This window comes from Neophocaena asiaeorientalis, unplaced genomic scaffold (genome assembly GCF_003031525.2).
Source record: "Neophocaena asiaeorientalis asiaeorientalis breed wild unplaced genomic scaffold, Neophocaena_asiaeorientalis_V1.1 scaffold65, whole genome shotgun sequence".
Classification (NCBI taxonomy): Eukaryota; Metazoa; Chordata; class Mammalia; order Artiodactyla; family Phocoenidae; genus Neophocaena; species Neophocaena asiaeorientalis.
In genome coordinates this window covers 18,876,648-18,893,191 of record NW_020173215.1, presented here as the reverse complement: position 1 = coordinate 18,893,191, position 16,544 = coordinate 18,876,648, and the positions used below count along the sequence as shown (strand labels likewise).

General features: G+C 55.5%; 1 protein-coding gene across 1 annotated transcript in view; it reads right to left on the bottom strand.

Annotated features, from left to right (window-relative positions):
* LOC112399748 (lateral signaling target protein 2 homolog) overlaps positions 1-15,438 on the bottom strand; it is a 15,725-nt gene extending 287 nt beyond the window's left edge. Inside the window, exons 1-4 of the mRNA XM_024745089.1 lie at positions 15,399-15,438; positions 13,935-14,092; positions 9,588-9,728; positions 1,046-1,183 (exon numbers count right to left, since the gene is read on the bottom strand). Coding sequence (XP_024600857.1) covers positions 1,046-1,183; positions 9,588-9,728; positions 13,935-14,092; positions 15,399-15,438 — 477 coding nt within the window. The remainder of the gene's footprint in view (positions 1-1,045; positions 1,184-9,587; positions 9,729-13,934; positions 14,093-15,398) is intronic.
* Positions 15,439-16,544: the final 1,106 nt, after the last annotated feature.

Here is a 16,544-nt window from a genome sequence, read left to right as displayed (position 1 = left end):
GCGCCTCATCCCGGAGACGCCTCCCAGGCCTCCCTTCCGGGAGCCCCTCCCTCATATTCCTGCCCCCCTCCCCCCTCCGCTCTGGGGCGCCTGCTCCCTCCTGGTTTCTCTTAGATGCAGAGCCATCACGGCGGTGAGAACAAGTGCCCTCGGGTTTGGGGGCTCCATGCAGGGGCCTCCGGGCCATGTGACTCCTGTCCCCTCCCCACCCGGCCCACAGACGCCAGGTTCCGGCCGTACTCCAGGTCCACCGCAGCGGGACTGACCGCGGCTCCCCAGGAAATCCAGGTTGTTCTAGGAAGCAGACGCCTCGTGTCCATAAAGGCTCCCTGCATCACCTCATGGCTTGCACAGCTGCCCCTGCCCCTGGGACCCGCTTTGCAGAGCTGAGCACTGAGGCTGGGGGGAGAGACGGCCTACCCAGGGCCCCAGCAGGGACGCCCAACCAGGTGCGGCTCAGAGGAGCCGGGTGGAGTGGGCTGAAAGAGAGGAGCCGGTGGGCACGAGGGCCCGGAAGCGTGGGGGAGGGGGGCATTCCAGGAGTCCTGCAGAGCTGAGGCGGGGAGGACGGGGCAGCGCACACCCCTAGGGTCCCGAGAGCAAGGCCAAAGGGTCGTCTGGGTGTCCCACGGGTCACCACTGGCCGGGGTGAGGCTGGTCCTGCCTCCCCGGGCGGGCACCTCCTCAGGAGGTGAAGACCAAGATGGGAGGGGCCCTGTGCGTGGGGCTGGAGTGCGGGCCAGGGCGCAGGCGCCCCGCCCCGCAAGAAGCAACAGTCCTGCGGGTGCAGGACGGGCAGTGCTGTTCTGAATACCAGCATTATTGTAGTAAGAACCGCTTTTAGGCCCTACGTGTCTGGGGGCCTGAGAACCTCATAGAAATCACATGTGAGGCCTCGTGTCTCTATTTGCTTGTGTATAGTTTCCAGGGAGCGTGTTCTCGCCTCCCCACCACCCTACAGGCTCAGCACCACCTGTAACCCTTGGAGGAGGAGACGCCGGGCCCTGCAGCACCGTGACCCCGGACCCCGGCAGCCACCCACTACCTCGGCGCCAAACCAGAGCTGGCCGGCCAGGTTGTCGTGCCGGATCTCCTCGGGGAACTTGACACAGAAATCCCGTGGGGCGCGGTCCTGGGGGATGCACACATCCATGATCTGGTTAATGATGTTTAACACGTTGTCCTGAAACAGAAACAGGAAGTGCGCTAAGACGCAGCTCCAGCTGGCGGCTGACAGGACTGCTTGGAAAGTCCGAGAAGCAAGCCCAGTGCAGGTTAGGGTGACGAGGTGATGTGGTAGCACACGTGGGCCTGCTCTGCGACTGGTACAAGGAGCTCAAACTTTCCAGAAGTATCCAGAGTGAAGAGCACACCCTTCCCCACGTCCAGGTGTCTAGAGCACCCACTACGAGGGCTGAGGGCGCGTCCCACGTCAGTCACCAAGTTCATGGTGCATCACCCTTTGTGACGGCTGTACCTTTCCCTGCGGACCTGCGCACCTGGGCTCCCTGCAGCCTCAGCCACGATGACCGCCCCGAGCATCTCTCTGAACTCCTGTACACAAATTTCTTAGGAGAGAGCTGGAGGAATGGAAATGCTAGGTGGACAGACACACAAAAAGTGGATTTTCACCACCCACTTGCTGTGCTGCTTTGATTAACATATAAGCCTGTGTCACCCTGGGCATGATCGCGACACAGGCAAGACCTGCTGTCGGGACAGACATCACTAGGAGACCACGTGTAAGACTGGTCTTCTCAAACCTGTTTTACTGCATCTTAAATTACATCCCATTCTTTTCTCAAAATTGTCCTGTTCTTTAAACGTCCATCATCATTCAGTAGAATTGTAAGAATGTTAAAAGTTTAGTTTGTTTCTTTAATTTGTTAAAGGTAAGATTAATACCCATTCATCCCAGAGAAACTGGAAACATGGGAAAGTGGAGGGGCAGGGAATGTCCTTGGGACAGTGACTGCAGGTGGGGACAGTGACTGCAGGTGGCACGCTTCCGATTCTTGTCCCCGTGGGCTGCTTCCCATCAGCAGCACGGTTGGGATCATCTGTGGACATAATTTTGTACTCTGCTGCTGTCATTTACTGTTGGGACCTGTTATTATCACTTTCCACAAATCCAGCTTGTGACGGGGAGCCACGTAAGATTCCAGCACACGGACCATCCTTTTAACTCCCTGCTTCCTCTTCTGCTGGACATTTACGTCATTTCTAATTTACCGTGAGTAACGCGATCACCACTGCGGTGCCTGACACTGAATTTTGGGTTAGTCCCTCAGAATCCACTCATCCCTAGAAGTAGCATTACAAAGTCAAAGAGTGTGAAGTGCATTTATAGGCCCTAATTACATTCCACCAAGCTGCTTTCCAAAAAAAGACAGCACACCCTCACCCTCAGCAGTTTCGTATCTCAACAGTCCTCCTCTCCACCCTCTGAGGCTTGAGTTTCATTTTTCTTAGGCAGTAGATGTGAGCGGGAAGCATGACTTTCTAATGCAAACAACTGATGCTCTAAACTCTGAAGGAAATTCTGCACCATAAGGAAATCGCACAAAACATAAAAATAAATCCAACCAACATCAAGTGGTCCTACTGTCAGCTCTGTTTAAAAGGTTTTCTGGGTGGGCAGGTCTCTTTCTCACGATTCAACGAAGTAATGAACAAATAGTGGCAAAAATAACAGCAAGGGCTCAGAAAACGTCAGCTGGTATTGAGAGCCAGGAATCTTAGCCCAGCAAGGTGGCAGGGCTTACCCAAAGTTGTGTGGCCTTTTAGTGGCAGTGCTCCCACCCTGCCCAGCCCCAGGATGGCACCTGCCTGAGGGTGAGGGCTTTTCCCCTGCACTGATGGGTCCCCAGTGATAGAGCAGTGCTGAACACACAGTGTCCCTCAACGACGTTTACTGGGGCGTCTGATTCCACCCAAGGTGGGGCAACATGCATGAAATTTACCTCTTCAAACAACAATAATGGAAGCAAATGAGACAGCGGTTGTCCAGACACTGGACGTCAGGCAGTAAGTGATCCCAGAGAGAAGAGAAACAAATGAGGTGGGAGCTATGACTGCCCAGCTCACTGCCCGGAGGGAATTTTCAGGTCGTGGCACAGACAGAAGGTACCCACGTGGGACCCAGCAAACTCCCTAGTTGAAGAGACAGAGCTGAGAGCCCGGGGAGACCAAGGCAGCCAGAATCCAGAGGACAGAGTAGCAGACATAAGTGAGCTGCCCAGGGAGACAGCCTCTGGGGAGGCCCCTGAGTATGCAGCTGGGCACAGGCCCGAAGAGTAGAGAAGTTCATGGTTCACAGGGCATTGGGTAGATACCGAAAGTGTCTTGCCTCGGTAGCAGGCTATTCTTAGCCCCAGACTAAACACAGCTCTGATCCTGCCTAACACCTTAAAGAAACAGGATGCAAAAGGATCAAACCATTTCTAAGTAACAAACTGTATCACAGAACAAAGCTAAAAAAAGTTTATGGAAAAAAATATTCAGCTCTCAGCAAGGTAAAATTCCCAAGGTCAGGCATCCAATTCAAAAATTGCCAGGCTTGGGCTTCCCTGGTGGCACGTGGTTAAGAAGCCGCCTGCCAATGCAGGGGCCACGGGTTCGAGCCCTGGTCCGGGAAGATCCCATATGCCACAGAGCAACTAAGCCCATGCGCCACAACTACTGAGCCTGTGCTCTAGAGCCCACAAGCCACAATGACTGAAGCCTGTGCACTGCAACTACTGAAGCCCGCGCTCCTAGAGCCCGTGCTCCGCGACAAAGAGAAGCCACCACGATGGGAAGCCTGCGCACCACAACGAAGGGTAGCCCCTGCTCGCTGCAACTAGAGAAAGCCCGCACGCAGCAACAGAGACCCAACGCAGCCAAAAATAAATAAGTTTTTAAAAATTATTTTTAAAATTACCAGGCTTGCAAAGAATTAAGAAAATATGACACATGATGAAAAGAAAAAGCAACCCATCGAAACCAACCCAGACCTGACAGAGGTGATAGAACAGGGGATGAAGGTAGCTGTCATAACTGACTTGTGTGTGTTCAGAAAGTTACGTAGAATCAATGAAGAAACAAAAAGGTCTCAAACTGATCCAGAGACAAAACTTACAGTATCTGAGGTGAAAACAAAAATACACGGGATGGGATTAACCTCAGATTAGACAGGTCAGAAAAAAAGAACAATAAACTTGGAGACATAGCAATTGAAACTTCCCAAATTTATCAGAGAGAAAATACCAATAATAATAATAGAAGAGACCATCAGTGAGTTCTAGGACAACCTCAATATGTCAAAATATGTATAATTCAAGACCCAAGAGGAGGAGAACTGAAACAAAAAAATATGTGAAGGAGTAGTGACTAATTTTTCCCCCAAATTTAATGACAACTATAAACTCACAGATCCAAGAAGTTCAATGAACCCTAAGCACAGGAAACACAAAGAAAGCGATACAAAGTCACAGCATAATCAAATGGATGAAAACTAATAAAATGAGAAAATCTCACAAGTAGCAAGAGAAAAAATTGTACATACGAGGAACAAAGGTAAGATGACATTAGCGTTCTCACTGGAAACAATGCACGTGAGAAGAGTGGAAGAACATCTTTCAAGTATTGAGGGGAAAATGATAACTTAGGATTCTAAACCCAGCAAAAATAGCTTTCCAAGTTGATGGCAAGATAAGAATTCATGACCAGCAGACTTGCACTACAAAAAATGCTAAAGAAAGTCTTTCATGCAAAAGGGAAAAGACACCAGATGGAAACTGAGATCTTCACGAAGGAACAGAGAGACCAGAAAGGGCGACCGCACGGGAAAAATGCAAGAGCCTTTATTATTGTTTAATTTTCTTTACAAAACATTTGACTGTTTAAACGAAAACACTGACAATATAGTGTGAGTCTAAACACATGTAAGACGAACACGTATGACATAAAGACATAAGACTACTTTCAAAGAGTTCGACACCACCTCACACATACAGTAGGGACCTTACAGGGGCTGATCCCATCTGTCCCTCCCGGATCAGCTGCTGTTACTGCTGCTGTTGCTGTGGGTGATGGGGCGGACAGTAATAAAAATAGTTAATAACATCTAAATGTAATTTACCATATCGACAAACTAAGAGGAAAGGAAAACACACGATAACCTCAACAGACACAGAGCATTTGAAAAAAATCCAACATCCATCCATTCCTGATAAAACTCTCAGCAAGCTATGAATAGATGGCAACTTCCTCAGCCTGAAAAAGAGCATCTATGAAAACCCTACGATAGCTAACATCACACTGAATGGTGAAAAACTCAATGCTTTTCCCAAAATTGATCTATAGATTAAATGTGATCCCAATCAAAAACTCAGGCTTTTTTTTGTAGACATCTACAAGCTGTTTTTAAGTTTCATATGGAAATGCAAAGAACCTAGAACAGCCACAACAACTTTGAAATAGAAGAACAAAGTTGGAGATCTGATGCCCTCTGATTTTACAACTTACTTTAAACCTACCATAATTATGACAGTGTGATACTGGCCTTAAGACAGATCAGTGGAACGGACTAGAGGACCCAGAAACAGACCCACACAGATATGGACAAATGATGTTCAACAAAGGTGCAGAAACAGTTTAGTACAAAAAGGACAGGACAGCCTTTTCAGTGAGAAAGGATGGTCTTTCAACCAACGATGCTGGAACAATTGAAAATGCATTTGCAAAAAGAAATACGAATGTTGGTTGAAAGCTCACACCATATACTCAAGTTAGGTCAACATGGTTGAGAGACCTAAATATAAAACCTCACAACTACTGAAGCCCGTGTGGCTAGAGCCCGTGCTCCGCAACAAGAGAAGCCACCACAGTGAGAAGCCCGCGCACCACGAGGAAGAGTAGCCACTGCTTGCTGCAACTAGAGAAAGGCCGCGCGCAGCAACAGACCCAACGCAGCCAAATAAATAAAGAAATAAAAAACCTTTCTTTCTTTCTGAAAGAAAATGAGAAAATTTGATGACCTTGGGTTAGACCAAGATTTCTTAGATATGACACCAAAAGGATGATCTATGTAAGGAAAAAACAGGTAAATTGGGCTGCATCAAAATTTGAAACTTAGGCTCTTCGCAAAACTGCTAGGAGAATGACAAGATAATCCACAGACTGGGAGAAGATGTTCGCAAGTCATCGTCTGATAAGGGATTTAGTGTCCTCACGTGGTCGTCCCTCTGTGCCTGTCTGTGTCCTAACTGCCTCTTCTTGTAAGGACATCACTCAGATTGGATCAGGGCCCACCCCAGTGACCTCATTCTACCTTAATCAGCTCTTTAAGGGCTCCACCTCCAAATGCAGTCACACCTGAGGCGCTATGAGTTAGGGCTTCAACACATGAATTGGGGGCGGGGTGGGGACACACTTCAGTGCATAACAACAGCCCAGAATGCATTTCATCCTACTGCACCATCAGCATGATTCCTTAAATCCTTTATGATTTTCTGAAGCAAGAAGGAAAACGAAAACCCGTGCAAACGTCCTCAGAAACCACCTGCACACTCGTGTGCCCTAGCCCACAATTTTCCTGAAGAAAGTTCAGTTTACGCAAAGGCGCATTACTTAGATTCCTTCTAACTGGGATGAGAGTCAGCCCAGCGAGGCTGAACCGCAATGCACCTGCCTCACCCTCCACAGTGCCACATGGGAGAAGCTGCGGTTCACTGGGCCTCTGCTGCGTGCCTGGTCAGGCTGGAGACTTAGCTAGAAGACCCCATTTCGGGTCAAAAGGTGCAAAACACCACACCCAGCGTGGCACCAGCCTGTCCGGCTGACCCCAGACAGAAGGTATGACCTGAGCGGCACTGAGACCAACGTGAGGACCCGCAGGGGCCCCCGGAAAGCAGAGCCGGGCCAGGCTGGCGTTGCCATGCGCACTCTGCACAGATGCCCCCTGCTCAGCTGAGGGTCCACCTGGTCTGATGGGACCTGGGAGGCCTGAGGTGCCCCCGACAGGGGGCTGAGCCACTACCCAGGGCCGAGAAATTCATGACCTCTGGGTACTTGGCAGGGGCGTCCACATCCTCTAGAACTGACTCACAGGTGCTGGGAACTTCAGGGGATGGGGGACCAGCTAAATCTGGAGTTGGGTGACCTCCCCAGGGCAACCGTGCTCTAAAATCAAGGCCAGCAAGTGACCCGGCAGAGTGGGCTGCAGCCAGCCGCCTCCATCAGACCTGCACGTTATCTCGGTTCTCGTGCTGTGATCACACACATCACCCCGTGCTCTCGGCCTTTGTCGAAGCCCCTCCCTGACCGCAACGGCCTGCCAAATGCCCACCTCCCCTGCGCCTGCCTGGCTCCCTCCTATGACATCATCCACCCTCTGCCCAGGGGCACCTCTGCAAGTGAGTGCTGTTGAATGAAGGAATGAATGAACAAGTGAACTGACAGCATCGTGAAGGTCAATGAAAATTAGAAATGGCAAAATGCCTGTTTCGGGGAGTTCCCTGGTGGTCTAGTGGTTAGGATTCCGGGCTTTCACTGCCATGACCCTGATTCAATCCCTGGTTGGGGAACTGAGATCCCACAAGCTGATCAGCACAGCCAAAAAAAAAAAAAGTACCTGTTTCAAGAGAGATGTTAGAAATAAAAGTGACTTTCCAACCTAAATAGCTGAGCTTTGTAGAAATTCACCGTAGTGCGAAACCCTGACAAAACAAGGAGCTCCAGTAACTGGCCAGTGAAACAAATGTGACAGTGACAAGCCTTTATGAAGTTACGGTACACACGGGGAGGCTCACTTCGGCGCCTCTTCTAAGTCCGTTTTCCCGGGGCGGGCAGCTGAGTACAGAGCCAGCACCCAGGATGCCTCAGCCATAACTTTCAGCCACGCGTTTGTGGGGAGAGGAGTCCTCCCAGCGGGCCTGGCTGCTGCCCTCTGCGAGGCCTGTGTGCGGGGCTGGCCCTGGGCTGGCGTCCGGGAGCTGGGGTGTCGGGATGGGGGGCTCCCTGGGCTTCCCTTGCTATGTCTGTGCTGACACCCTTCCCCCCTCCCCGGGGCTGGAGTTCGGTGTGTGCCCGGCAGAGGGGCCCGCGGAGCCTGTGGGCCCGCAATGAGAGCCCCGGTTCTGAGTCTCTGACGAGCTTCCCTGGGGACAGCGTGTCGCTCGGGGGTGGAGCGTGGCCTGCGTGACTCCACGGGACGGGGTTCTGGAAGCTAGCGCCTGTTTCCTCTGGACCTCGCCCCCAGGCCCTCTCCCTTCAGTGGTTCTGCTTCACAGCCCTTCACTGTGATGGATCAGAGCCTTGAGTATACGTGAGCCCTTTGTGTCCTCCTGCTGGAAGCCCAGCGTGGCTTTGGGGACCCCGACACAGGGGTCTTCAGACAGCAGTGAGAAGTGAAAGACGCTTGTGTCGCTATGTGAGCGTGAACTACTTTGGCTGATTTTTATGATTCGTTTCTCGACCTTTTTTTTTTTTATTGTGGTACGCGGGCCTCTCACTGTTGTGGCCTCTCCCGTTGCGGAGCACAGGCTCTGGATGCGCAGGCTCAGCGGCCATGGCTCACGGGCCCAGCCGCTCCGCGGCATGTGGGATCTTCCTGGACCGGGGCACGAACCCGTGTCCCCTGCATCGGCAGGCAAACTCTCAACCACTGCGCCACCAGGGAAGCCCTCTCGACCTTTTTAAAGCGGCCTCACACGCATCCACTCCCAGGGCCGTCCCCCCTCTCTGATTTTCCCTGCCGAGGCTCTGCAAGGCACAAGCCGAGTTTCACCCCACTCGGTCACTCTGTGTAACATGCAGTTACAATAGCCAGTGAGCGGGCATAAGTGGCCTTGGGAGTAAACACAGCCCCCTGCAGGTAGCCCCACCCTGTGGTGGGGGGAGGGGGCAAAGAGAGGCCTCCTCGCTGCCAGCGGTGGGCGAGCTGAGGGCACAGGAAGGACATCCTCCGGTGGGGAAGCAGGGCATCGACAGACCAGCCAGTCGGGAGACCCTCCTGTCCCCTTGGTCCCTGGACCCTCCTGAGAGATGGGAATGGGATGGGGTGTACTCTTCCCGTCCCCTCAAGGATTCTGTAAGAACCCTTGATGCTTGAAACACACGATGGGACATTTGCTTCCCCAGACCCACCCCTGTGATCTAGGACGCACAGCCCTCACCTCCCCGGTGGAGAGACTCAGACTGGTGGGCTGAATACACCGAGAAGGTTCTGGAACTTGATGACCGACCCAGACGGTCACTTGACAAAACTTGCTTCATCCACGTGCTCTAGTGCTGGCGAAACCTCCCGGGTTCAGGGAACCGAGAGGAATTCCCAGCATGGTGTCCAGGACCAGCTGAACCCTACAGCAGGAGGTCGCCACCCTGCCAGCTCTGCGGCGGCCCCGCGGGCCGTCGTCCCCTTCCTCGTGCCGGCTCCTCGTCCTCCCACGTTCCTCTCCGAGGGTGTCCCGCGAACCCGCCCCTTCCAACCTGCTCTTGTCCCCGGGATGTCCTCCCCCCACCCCCCGCCGCACTCCGGTCCGGTTTCCCTCCCTGAGGCGCTCCCCTGGCCCGCGCTCTCCTTCCCCTCCGTCCCCCCCGCTCACCTGGCAGGAGCGGAACTGGCTGACGAGCAGCGTGCAGCGCTGGGGGTCCTTCCGCCCGTCCAGACTGTCCAGCTCGGCGGCCACCTGGCTCAGCTCCTCGTCCGCGTGGTAGAACTGCGCCAGCAGCTGCGGGTCCGACCGCTGCGGGGAGAGAGGGGGTGAGCGCCGCCCGGGAGGGCGTGGCCTTGTCCCCACCGTGGGCGGGGCCCGTCACCCCGCCGGCTCCCCTGAGGCCCCGGGGGTGGGGAGAAGGACCCCAGACGAGGGCTGGGGAGGGCCGGGGCGCGGGACGGTGGAATCAGCGCTCAGAAAGGAGTTTTAGTCCTCAACTAAACTGAAGTGATGAAGGCGGCCGCTGAAGGAAGGGCGCGGGCCGCTCCCCAGCCTCCTCCCAGCGCTCAGCCCAGTTTCCACGACCCAGGAGGTGCGGGGCTTTGTGGCGGGAAACGCTTCTCTCAGAGGCTCACCTCCCACGAAAGGCACGGGGCGTTCTTCTGATTCTGGGTCTTCAGGCGTAACCCCACCCTTGGAGCGAAGGCCCAGCTCCGTGCGCCTCCACCCGTCCTGCCGGCCACGTGACCGCCCAGGTCTGTCCCCAGCTCCAGCCCCGCCGGCCACGTGCTGTCCTGTCCACACGCTCACGCCCACCCCAGGCCTCCACGCTGTGCTCCCTCCAGCCGAGGTGCCAAGGGCTGTCCCCTTGGATCTGAGTCTCCAGGATTAGGACAAGCCCACGGGAAGGGTGGTAAGGCCCTCAAACATGTTTTTATAAAAGGTGCCCTTCAGGATGGGACAGAGAAAGACAGAAGAGAAGGAAGGACCCAATCAACCCTCGGTTCCCTCCTTCTTCTACCTAAGATTCAGCACATGGCTGTCTTTACACCCTACATTTTGTTGAACATAAGGTAACTTATTTTTGTAATTTCTTTCAGCTCACTGCTCGATGGAGCCCGTGTTCCCCCCCCCTCCCCCTACGTGGCCCATCCCAGGGTGGTTCTTTCCTCCGCTCAGGGTACTCGGTCATTCATCAGTGCCTGACTCTGGGTCACTCGGGATGCCGGCCCAAACCCCTTGGGTGGTGAGTAAGCCCCTCAGGCGGGCTGAGCCGACCTCGGGCAGGGGGGAGGGGGGCTTCAGTGATTGGCCCAGGAGGCGGACATGTGACCCAGGCTTCTCCACAGGAGAGCGGCGGGGATTCACCGATCCGTGCACACACCCAGCAAAGGCACCTGCGCACCCACTGCCAAGGATGCAGGGCTGCGGACACGGCCAGGAATGGGGCAGGTCCAGACCCTGGCCCCCGCCATGGGCTCAGCTGACTCACGCCCAGGAGGGCCACCAGTGACCCCTCTGTGATGAGACAGGAACCAGGTTGGGGTCAGGGGCTGGCAGTACATTTTTGCCCCTTTCCTGTTGTGCTGACCGGAAGGAAAGACAGAAGGAGAGGGGCTGGGAGGTGGGGAGCCGGCTGACTCTCTGAATGGTGCCCTCACCCACTGTCCCTGCCACCCTGAGTCAAGCTCCCCCCACCCCGACCCACATCCCTCCATTAAGGCCCATTTGGACCCATTTCCCACCCTGAAGCCTCCTCTTAGTTTCAGAAGCTGGGAGGAGGGAGAGACACCCTTGCCCTCTGACCCCCCAACCAGGGTTCAATCTCGTGTCTTCAGGGCCTGGCAGACACCTACATGGGGGAGAAGACAAAAGGGAGCAGTGGGCCTTGTGGAGAACTGGAAAGGGCCTGCCTTCCCCGGGGAGAGGCCAGGGAAGAAAACAACAGCACCCAGTCCTGGAGGACCCCAGCCAACCCCCACAAGCCTTGCATGGGCTAAACGTCTCCGTGACCACGAACAGCCTCCCGCTCTCCCTGCGAAGGGCACGGGGTGGGCGTGGTGGAATCTGCCACCTTGGAATCGATGCACAGAGACAAACCCTTTGGGCTCACCTTGCTTTGTTTTCAGTAAATCAAAGACCTTAAGAGCACACCTACGAATGTGTTGACCATTAGCAAAGAGAGAGCTGAGCACACACACACACACACACAGCAGAAACTAGAGAATAAAAAAAAAAATTTTTAACCTAACAATTATCTTTATTTTGTTGAGACACAAAAGATCTGTGTGATTTTTTAATTTTTATTTTTGATTTTTAAATTTTAAGTGATATTCTGAGACAGCTTTCCAGCCCCCTCAGGACCGGCATTTCCAAAGAAGAATCAAAAGTTCCCTGTGTCTCCCGGGGATGCCGAGGGGCAGCAGGAGAATCTTAACCGAGTGCGGCCGCCATACTCACCCGGACACCCCAGATGCTAGGGAGACAGAACCTCCGGGCAGAAGTCCAGGAAATGAATGAACACAACTTACAGAACTCAATCTGTGCTGATTAACAGAATCCAAAAGAAAATTTTGGTGCTACATTTCCATTTCTAAGTATGCAAAGAATGAAACAAACACAGCGGTCTCCAGCCGGCTCATCACTCAGGACTAAATCGGTCCAGCAGGGCAGGGTCACCCTCAGGCCAGCTCGGAGGCCTGCCGACTGGAGGAAGGTAAAGATTCGGAACAGGAACTCTCTCTCTTTGGTTTGAATCAGGAAGCCTCATTCAACAACATTGAAAATCAAATTATAAATTAGACTTTTATTTATTTATTTTATATTTATTTATCTATTTGGTAGCACCAGGTCTTAGTTGCGGCATGCAGGATCTTCGTGGCGGTGTGCGGGCTCTTAGTTGCGGCATGTGGGATCTAGTTCCCTGACCAGGGATCAAACCCGGGCCCCCTGCACTGGGAGCGCAGAGTCTTAACCACTGGACCACCAGGGAAACCCCTAAATTAGACTTTTAAATGTCCACAGCAAAGAAAATCAATTGATATAAATACGAAGAAGTACTCACCCAATTTTGAAATAAAAACTATAAGAGAATAAAATAGAGCCCAGTAGGAATGTCTTTTTTGGCACACGATGTCAATATTTTCTCAAAATAAATTCATAGCAATGACAGATTTCAGTGTTACAAGACAAAAATAAAATTAATGAAGGTAGCATTTAGCTTAGGAGGTTAGAAGAGTAGTGAACAAGCAGCCCCAAAGACGCCTCAAACACCCAAAAACACAGCAGTACTGAATCAGTCCAAAGTGCAAAAGCTGACTAATTCAGGACTAATTTTGTAAACCTGATGAAATTATCCATTCATTCAAACACCTGTTCTGCGATGCAGGATGGGGATGCAGATGTGGGATACAGGATGCAGGCGGGTGTGAGCTCAGGCCCCACCCTCAGGAGCCCGTCCGAGCCAGGCATGTGACAATGCTGGAGGGACCCAGCCTTTGTGAGGCTGGCCAGCTGGGCTGCGGCAGAATGTGGCATGAACCACGAGTGTCCCTAGCCCGGTGCGGAGCACTGCTTGTGCCTCAGCGGGTACCACCCAGACCCCTCTGTGAGGTGGCCCAGTGTCGACCCAGATGAAGAAGACTAATGGCCAAGGTCACATCAGTGGACACGGCAGGGCCGGCAGCCGGCCCAGGTCTCACTCTGAGGATATGCAGGAGCCCACGTGGGAGAGAGGAGGAGGTAAGAGTGACCAGGGCAGGATCCCTCTCACGCCTCTTGCTTCCCAAATAGGAAGTAAACACTGCGGCGGAAGAACCTTAGAAGGATGCCTCGTCACTGCAGGGCAGCAGCGCGGTCGCAGCCAAGCTCCAGGAAGGGAACAAGAAGAGAAGGCAGATGGTGGGACAGGTGGGCGGGACAGATGGCAGGACAGGCAGCACGGCCAGGTCAGAAAGGCCCAGCCCCCTCACACCCGCCTCGCGAGCTCACTGATGGAGTGCGGCCCCGGCTGCGCAGAGTCCCAGCCCCCTGCCCCGCCAGCAGCCCCCCGGCAGCTGTCCCAGGACACGGCCTGGGCTCCGAACGCTGGTTCCCGAGACGGACTACCCCACGGGACCCCCATCACCCTGACACTCAGCAGGAGAGAGCCCTGCGGATCTCACTGGACCCCCAGGTGGGCCTTTCAGCTGGACAGAGCGCAGGGAGCTCAGGCGTGAGGGCTGGGTGCCTAAGAGCCCAGCCCAGGCCCTGGGCCTTGCTTGGAACAGTTTTCCAGTAAAGGCTCGGACTCCCCACTCAACACCCAAATCCAAGAGCATCGCAGAGAAACCAGCGAAAAGCCTCAAGTCACACACACTCCGAACCTGGCTGCTCCCAGTGCTATGCATCCGACCACCCGCTGATCCTCAGGCCCTGGGCACGGGAGAAGCTGACCAGGCCACACTGGACTGCCAAGGAAACCCACTGACCACTGGTCACCAGGGCTGGGACCTCTCACTTCCTCCAAACACTCACCCAGACCCTCCTGCGACTCTCCACCACGCTTCTGTCCCCTCTGAGTTCTGCAGTGCCCGGCTGGCCATGACCCATATCCCCAAGGTCGGCCTTGTCCACAGGAGTGCGTCGGTACACCAGCGCTGACCTGGCGGCGGCACCAGCCACCATCAGCGGATCTGGCGCCCCAGATAGGCACACACTCCTGTAGTCACATGGTGGCAGCCCTGCCATCTGGCCCGTGGATGGCTGATGGCTGGTGACTCCCGCCCCACCCCCACTCAACTGCGCCCTCCCCCCTCCAGGCTTCTCCACCAGGGCTCCCACTGGGTGCCCCTCCGGCCCCTGCTCTCTCTCAGGACTCGGGTACCTGCCCTCCCTGTGGCCTTCAGGCCTAGGTACGGGACCGACCGGAGGCACATCACCGTGCCCGTGGTTCGCTCAGTCTGCCCAGCACCCCCCATCAGGGAGCCCCTGGGGCAGCCAGCTGCTTCCTACCGAGACTAGAGGGGGGCCCATCCCTGGTGGTTGGAGGAATGGGTGGGCAGGGTTTGGACGCAGTTTAATCACAGAGATAACCACCCAGCACTGAATGTGTGTCATCTAACTCCCCTAATCCAACAATTTACAGAAGGAAAAACTCAGGCTCAGAGAGCGAGATTCACAAATCCACCCAGTATCCCATACCCAGTAAGCAGTCTCACCTGTCACTTGGCCCCCCGACAGAGGAAGGCCTTTTCCCATGACTCAGTTTCCCTACTGGCTCCTGCTGGGTGATGGGGACAAGAGAGCACAGAGCCATCATCCCGGCTGGCACCATGTGGCCCTGAGGGTGAGCCAGCAGGTCCCACCAGGCCTCAGGCTCTGTGGCTCAGGGTCCAGGCTCGCGGGCCCACAGTGGGTCAGCTTGCACAGACACCACGTGTCAAGTCTGTATGCCCAGGGAGCATCCATCCCCCCGGGAGGCTGGCCCTGTCCTGGGCTGCAGACCAGATCACTGCCGAACCCCGGAACCCACCCACCCTGGGCAGGTGCCAGTGGACAGTCAGCTGGCCCCACACGTGCCTACAGCCTGACCTGGCACCACAGGTGGCCTGTCCTTAGCTGTGCGGAGGCCAGCCAGGTCACTGTGAACCCTGCTGCCTCAAGGGCGCAGCCCTTTGCCGCAAAACACTGCCAAGTGCTTGCCCAGGAAAGGCTGATGGCTTCACGTTCGAGTTGCATCAATAACTATTTTACCCCTATGGTAATAATAACAAAACAAGCCATTTTGGTTAGAGGAATCAAGGGCCCTCCAGAGCACGGGAGCAGTCTGAGGGTCAGGTGGCAAGAGGAACCAGGTGGGCACCGGATGTACAGGATGTGTGCTGGACACGGGTCCGGGGTGGGCTCCAGGTTCAAGTCCTGCTCAGTACCTTACCGGCCGTTACCTTATCCGAGCCTCAGTTTATCACCTGCAAAGTGGGCTTAAAGCACACGGGGTACCTCGCACGGCGCCCCGGGGGTCTGCACCTGGTGCGGTCATCGCGGCGGTGGAGTCAATTGACAGTGATAAGTGAGAAATGAGACGCTAAGGAACCACGTCATTCCTGCGAGCATCGCTGCCACCCCCAGCACCCTGTCCCGGAACTCGGCTGAACACGCCCCGACGTCCTGCTGGCAGAGCCCCACGGGGGCCTCAACCCCAGGAGGAGGCGTGACCCACAGCGAGGGTGCGAGCAACCCCCTCCACCCGGAGTCCCAGGTCGGGGACAGGAGCAGCCACCGCGCGTGCCCGCTGCCTACGGGCCCCTGGGTCCTTCGAGTCAGGCAGAAGGGGGCGCCCAGAGAAAGGCGGGGAGGTGGGCAAGGGCGCAAGGGCCGGGTGCAGAGAACCGGAAAGGGGTAGAGGGCAGGGCACGCAGAGGGGCCCTGGGGCGCAGGTGTCCAGGTGAGCCCGGAAGAGCGAGCGTGCGGAGGGGAAGGAGGAAGAGACTGGGGCCCCAAACGCGGGGCCCCCCACATCTCACAGGGCAGGACCAAGTCGCGACGGCCAGGAAGGCGCAGCGAGGCTGGGCCTCGGGGCCGCTGCCCCTGAAGGCGGGGAGGTCGCAGTGTTAGGCCGAGGACCAGCAGCCCCAGAAACGCAGGCGAGCACGAGGGTAGGGACGCCGGCGCCTCTCCAGGGCTCGCCAGGGGGCGCAGAACCACCCACTGCCCGTGTGTGCACCCGCGGGGGGTGTGTGTGCGCGCGTGCGCACGCGCCGGCGCGGACCTGGGGGTCTGGGCCTCTCAACCGCCCGCCTGCAGAAGTGGACCTGGCCCCTCGGCCTGCCAGCCCTGGCCCACAGTCCAGCACCCAGAGCAGAACCATCCCTGGTCTCTGACCCTTCAGATCCCTGAACCCTGGCCCCGACCTGAGGACACGTGGCCAGCGCCAGGCCTGGCTGGTGGGAAGTACTTCTCCAGACTCAGGCTCAAAAATGGCGCAGCACTGGCTATGGGCTTGGTTCCCAGTGGGCCAGGGGAGGCCCTCCCCAAGCCCTCCAGCTCGGGGCCTGGGCTGGAGTCTGGGTTAGGGGGCTTGGAGAGGCACCTCCACTCCAGAAAACCTCCACTGAGCCAGCTGTGGAATGAATTCTGGGAGGAAAA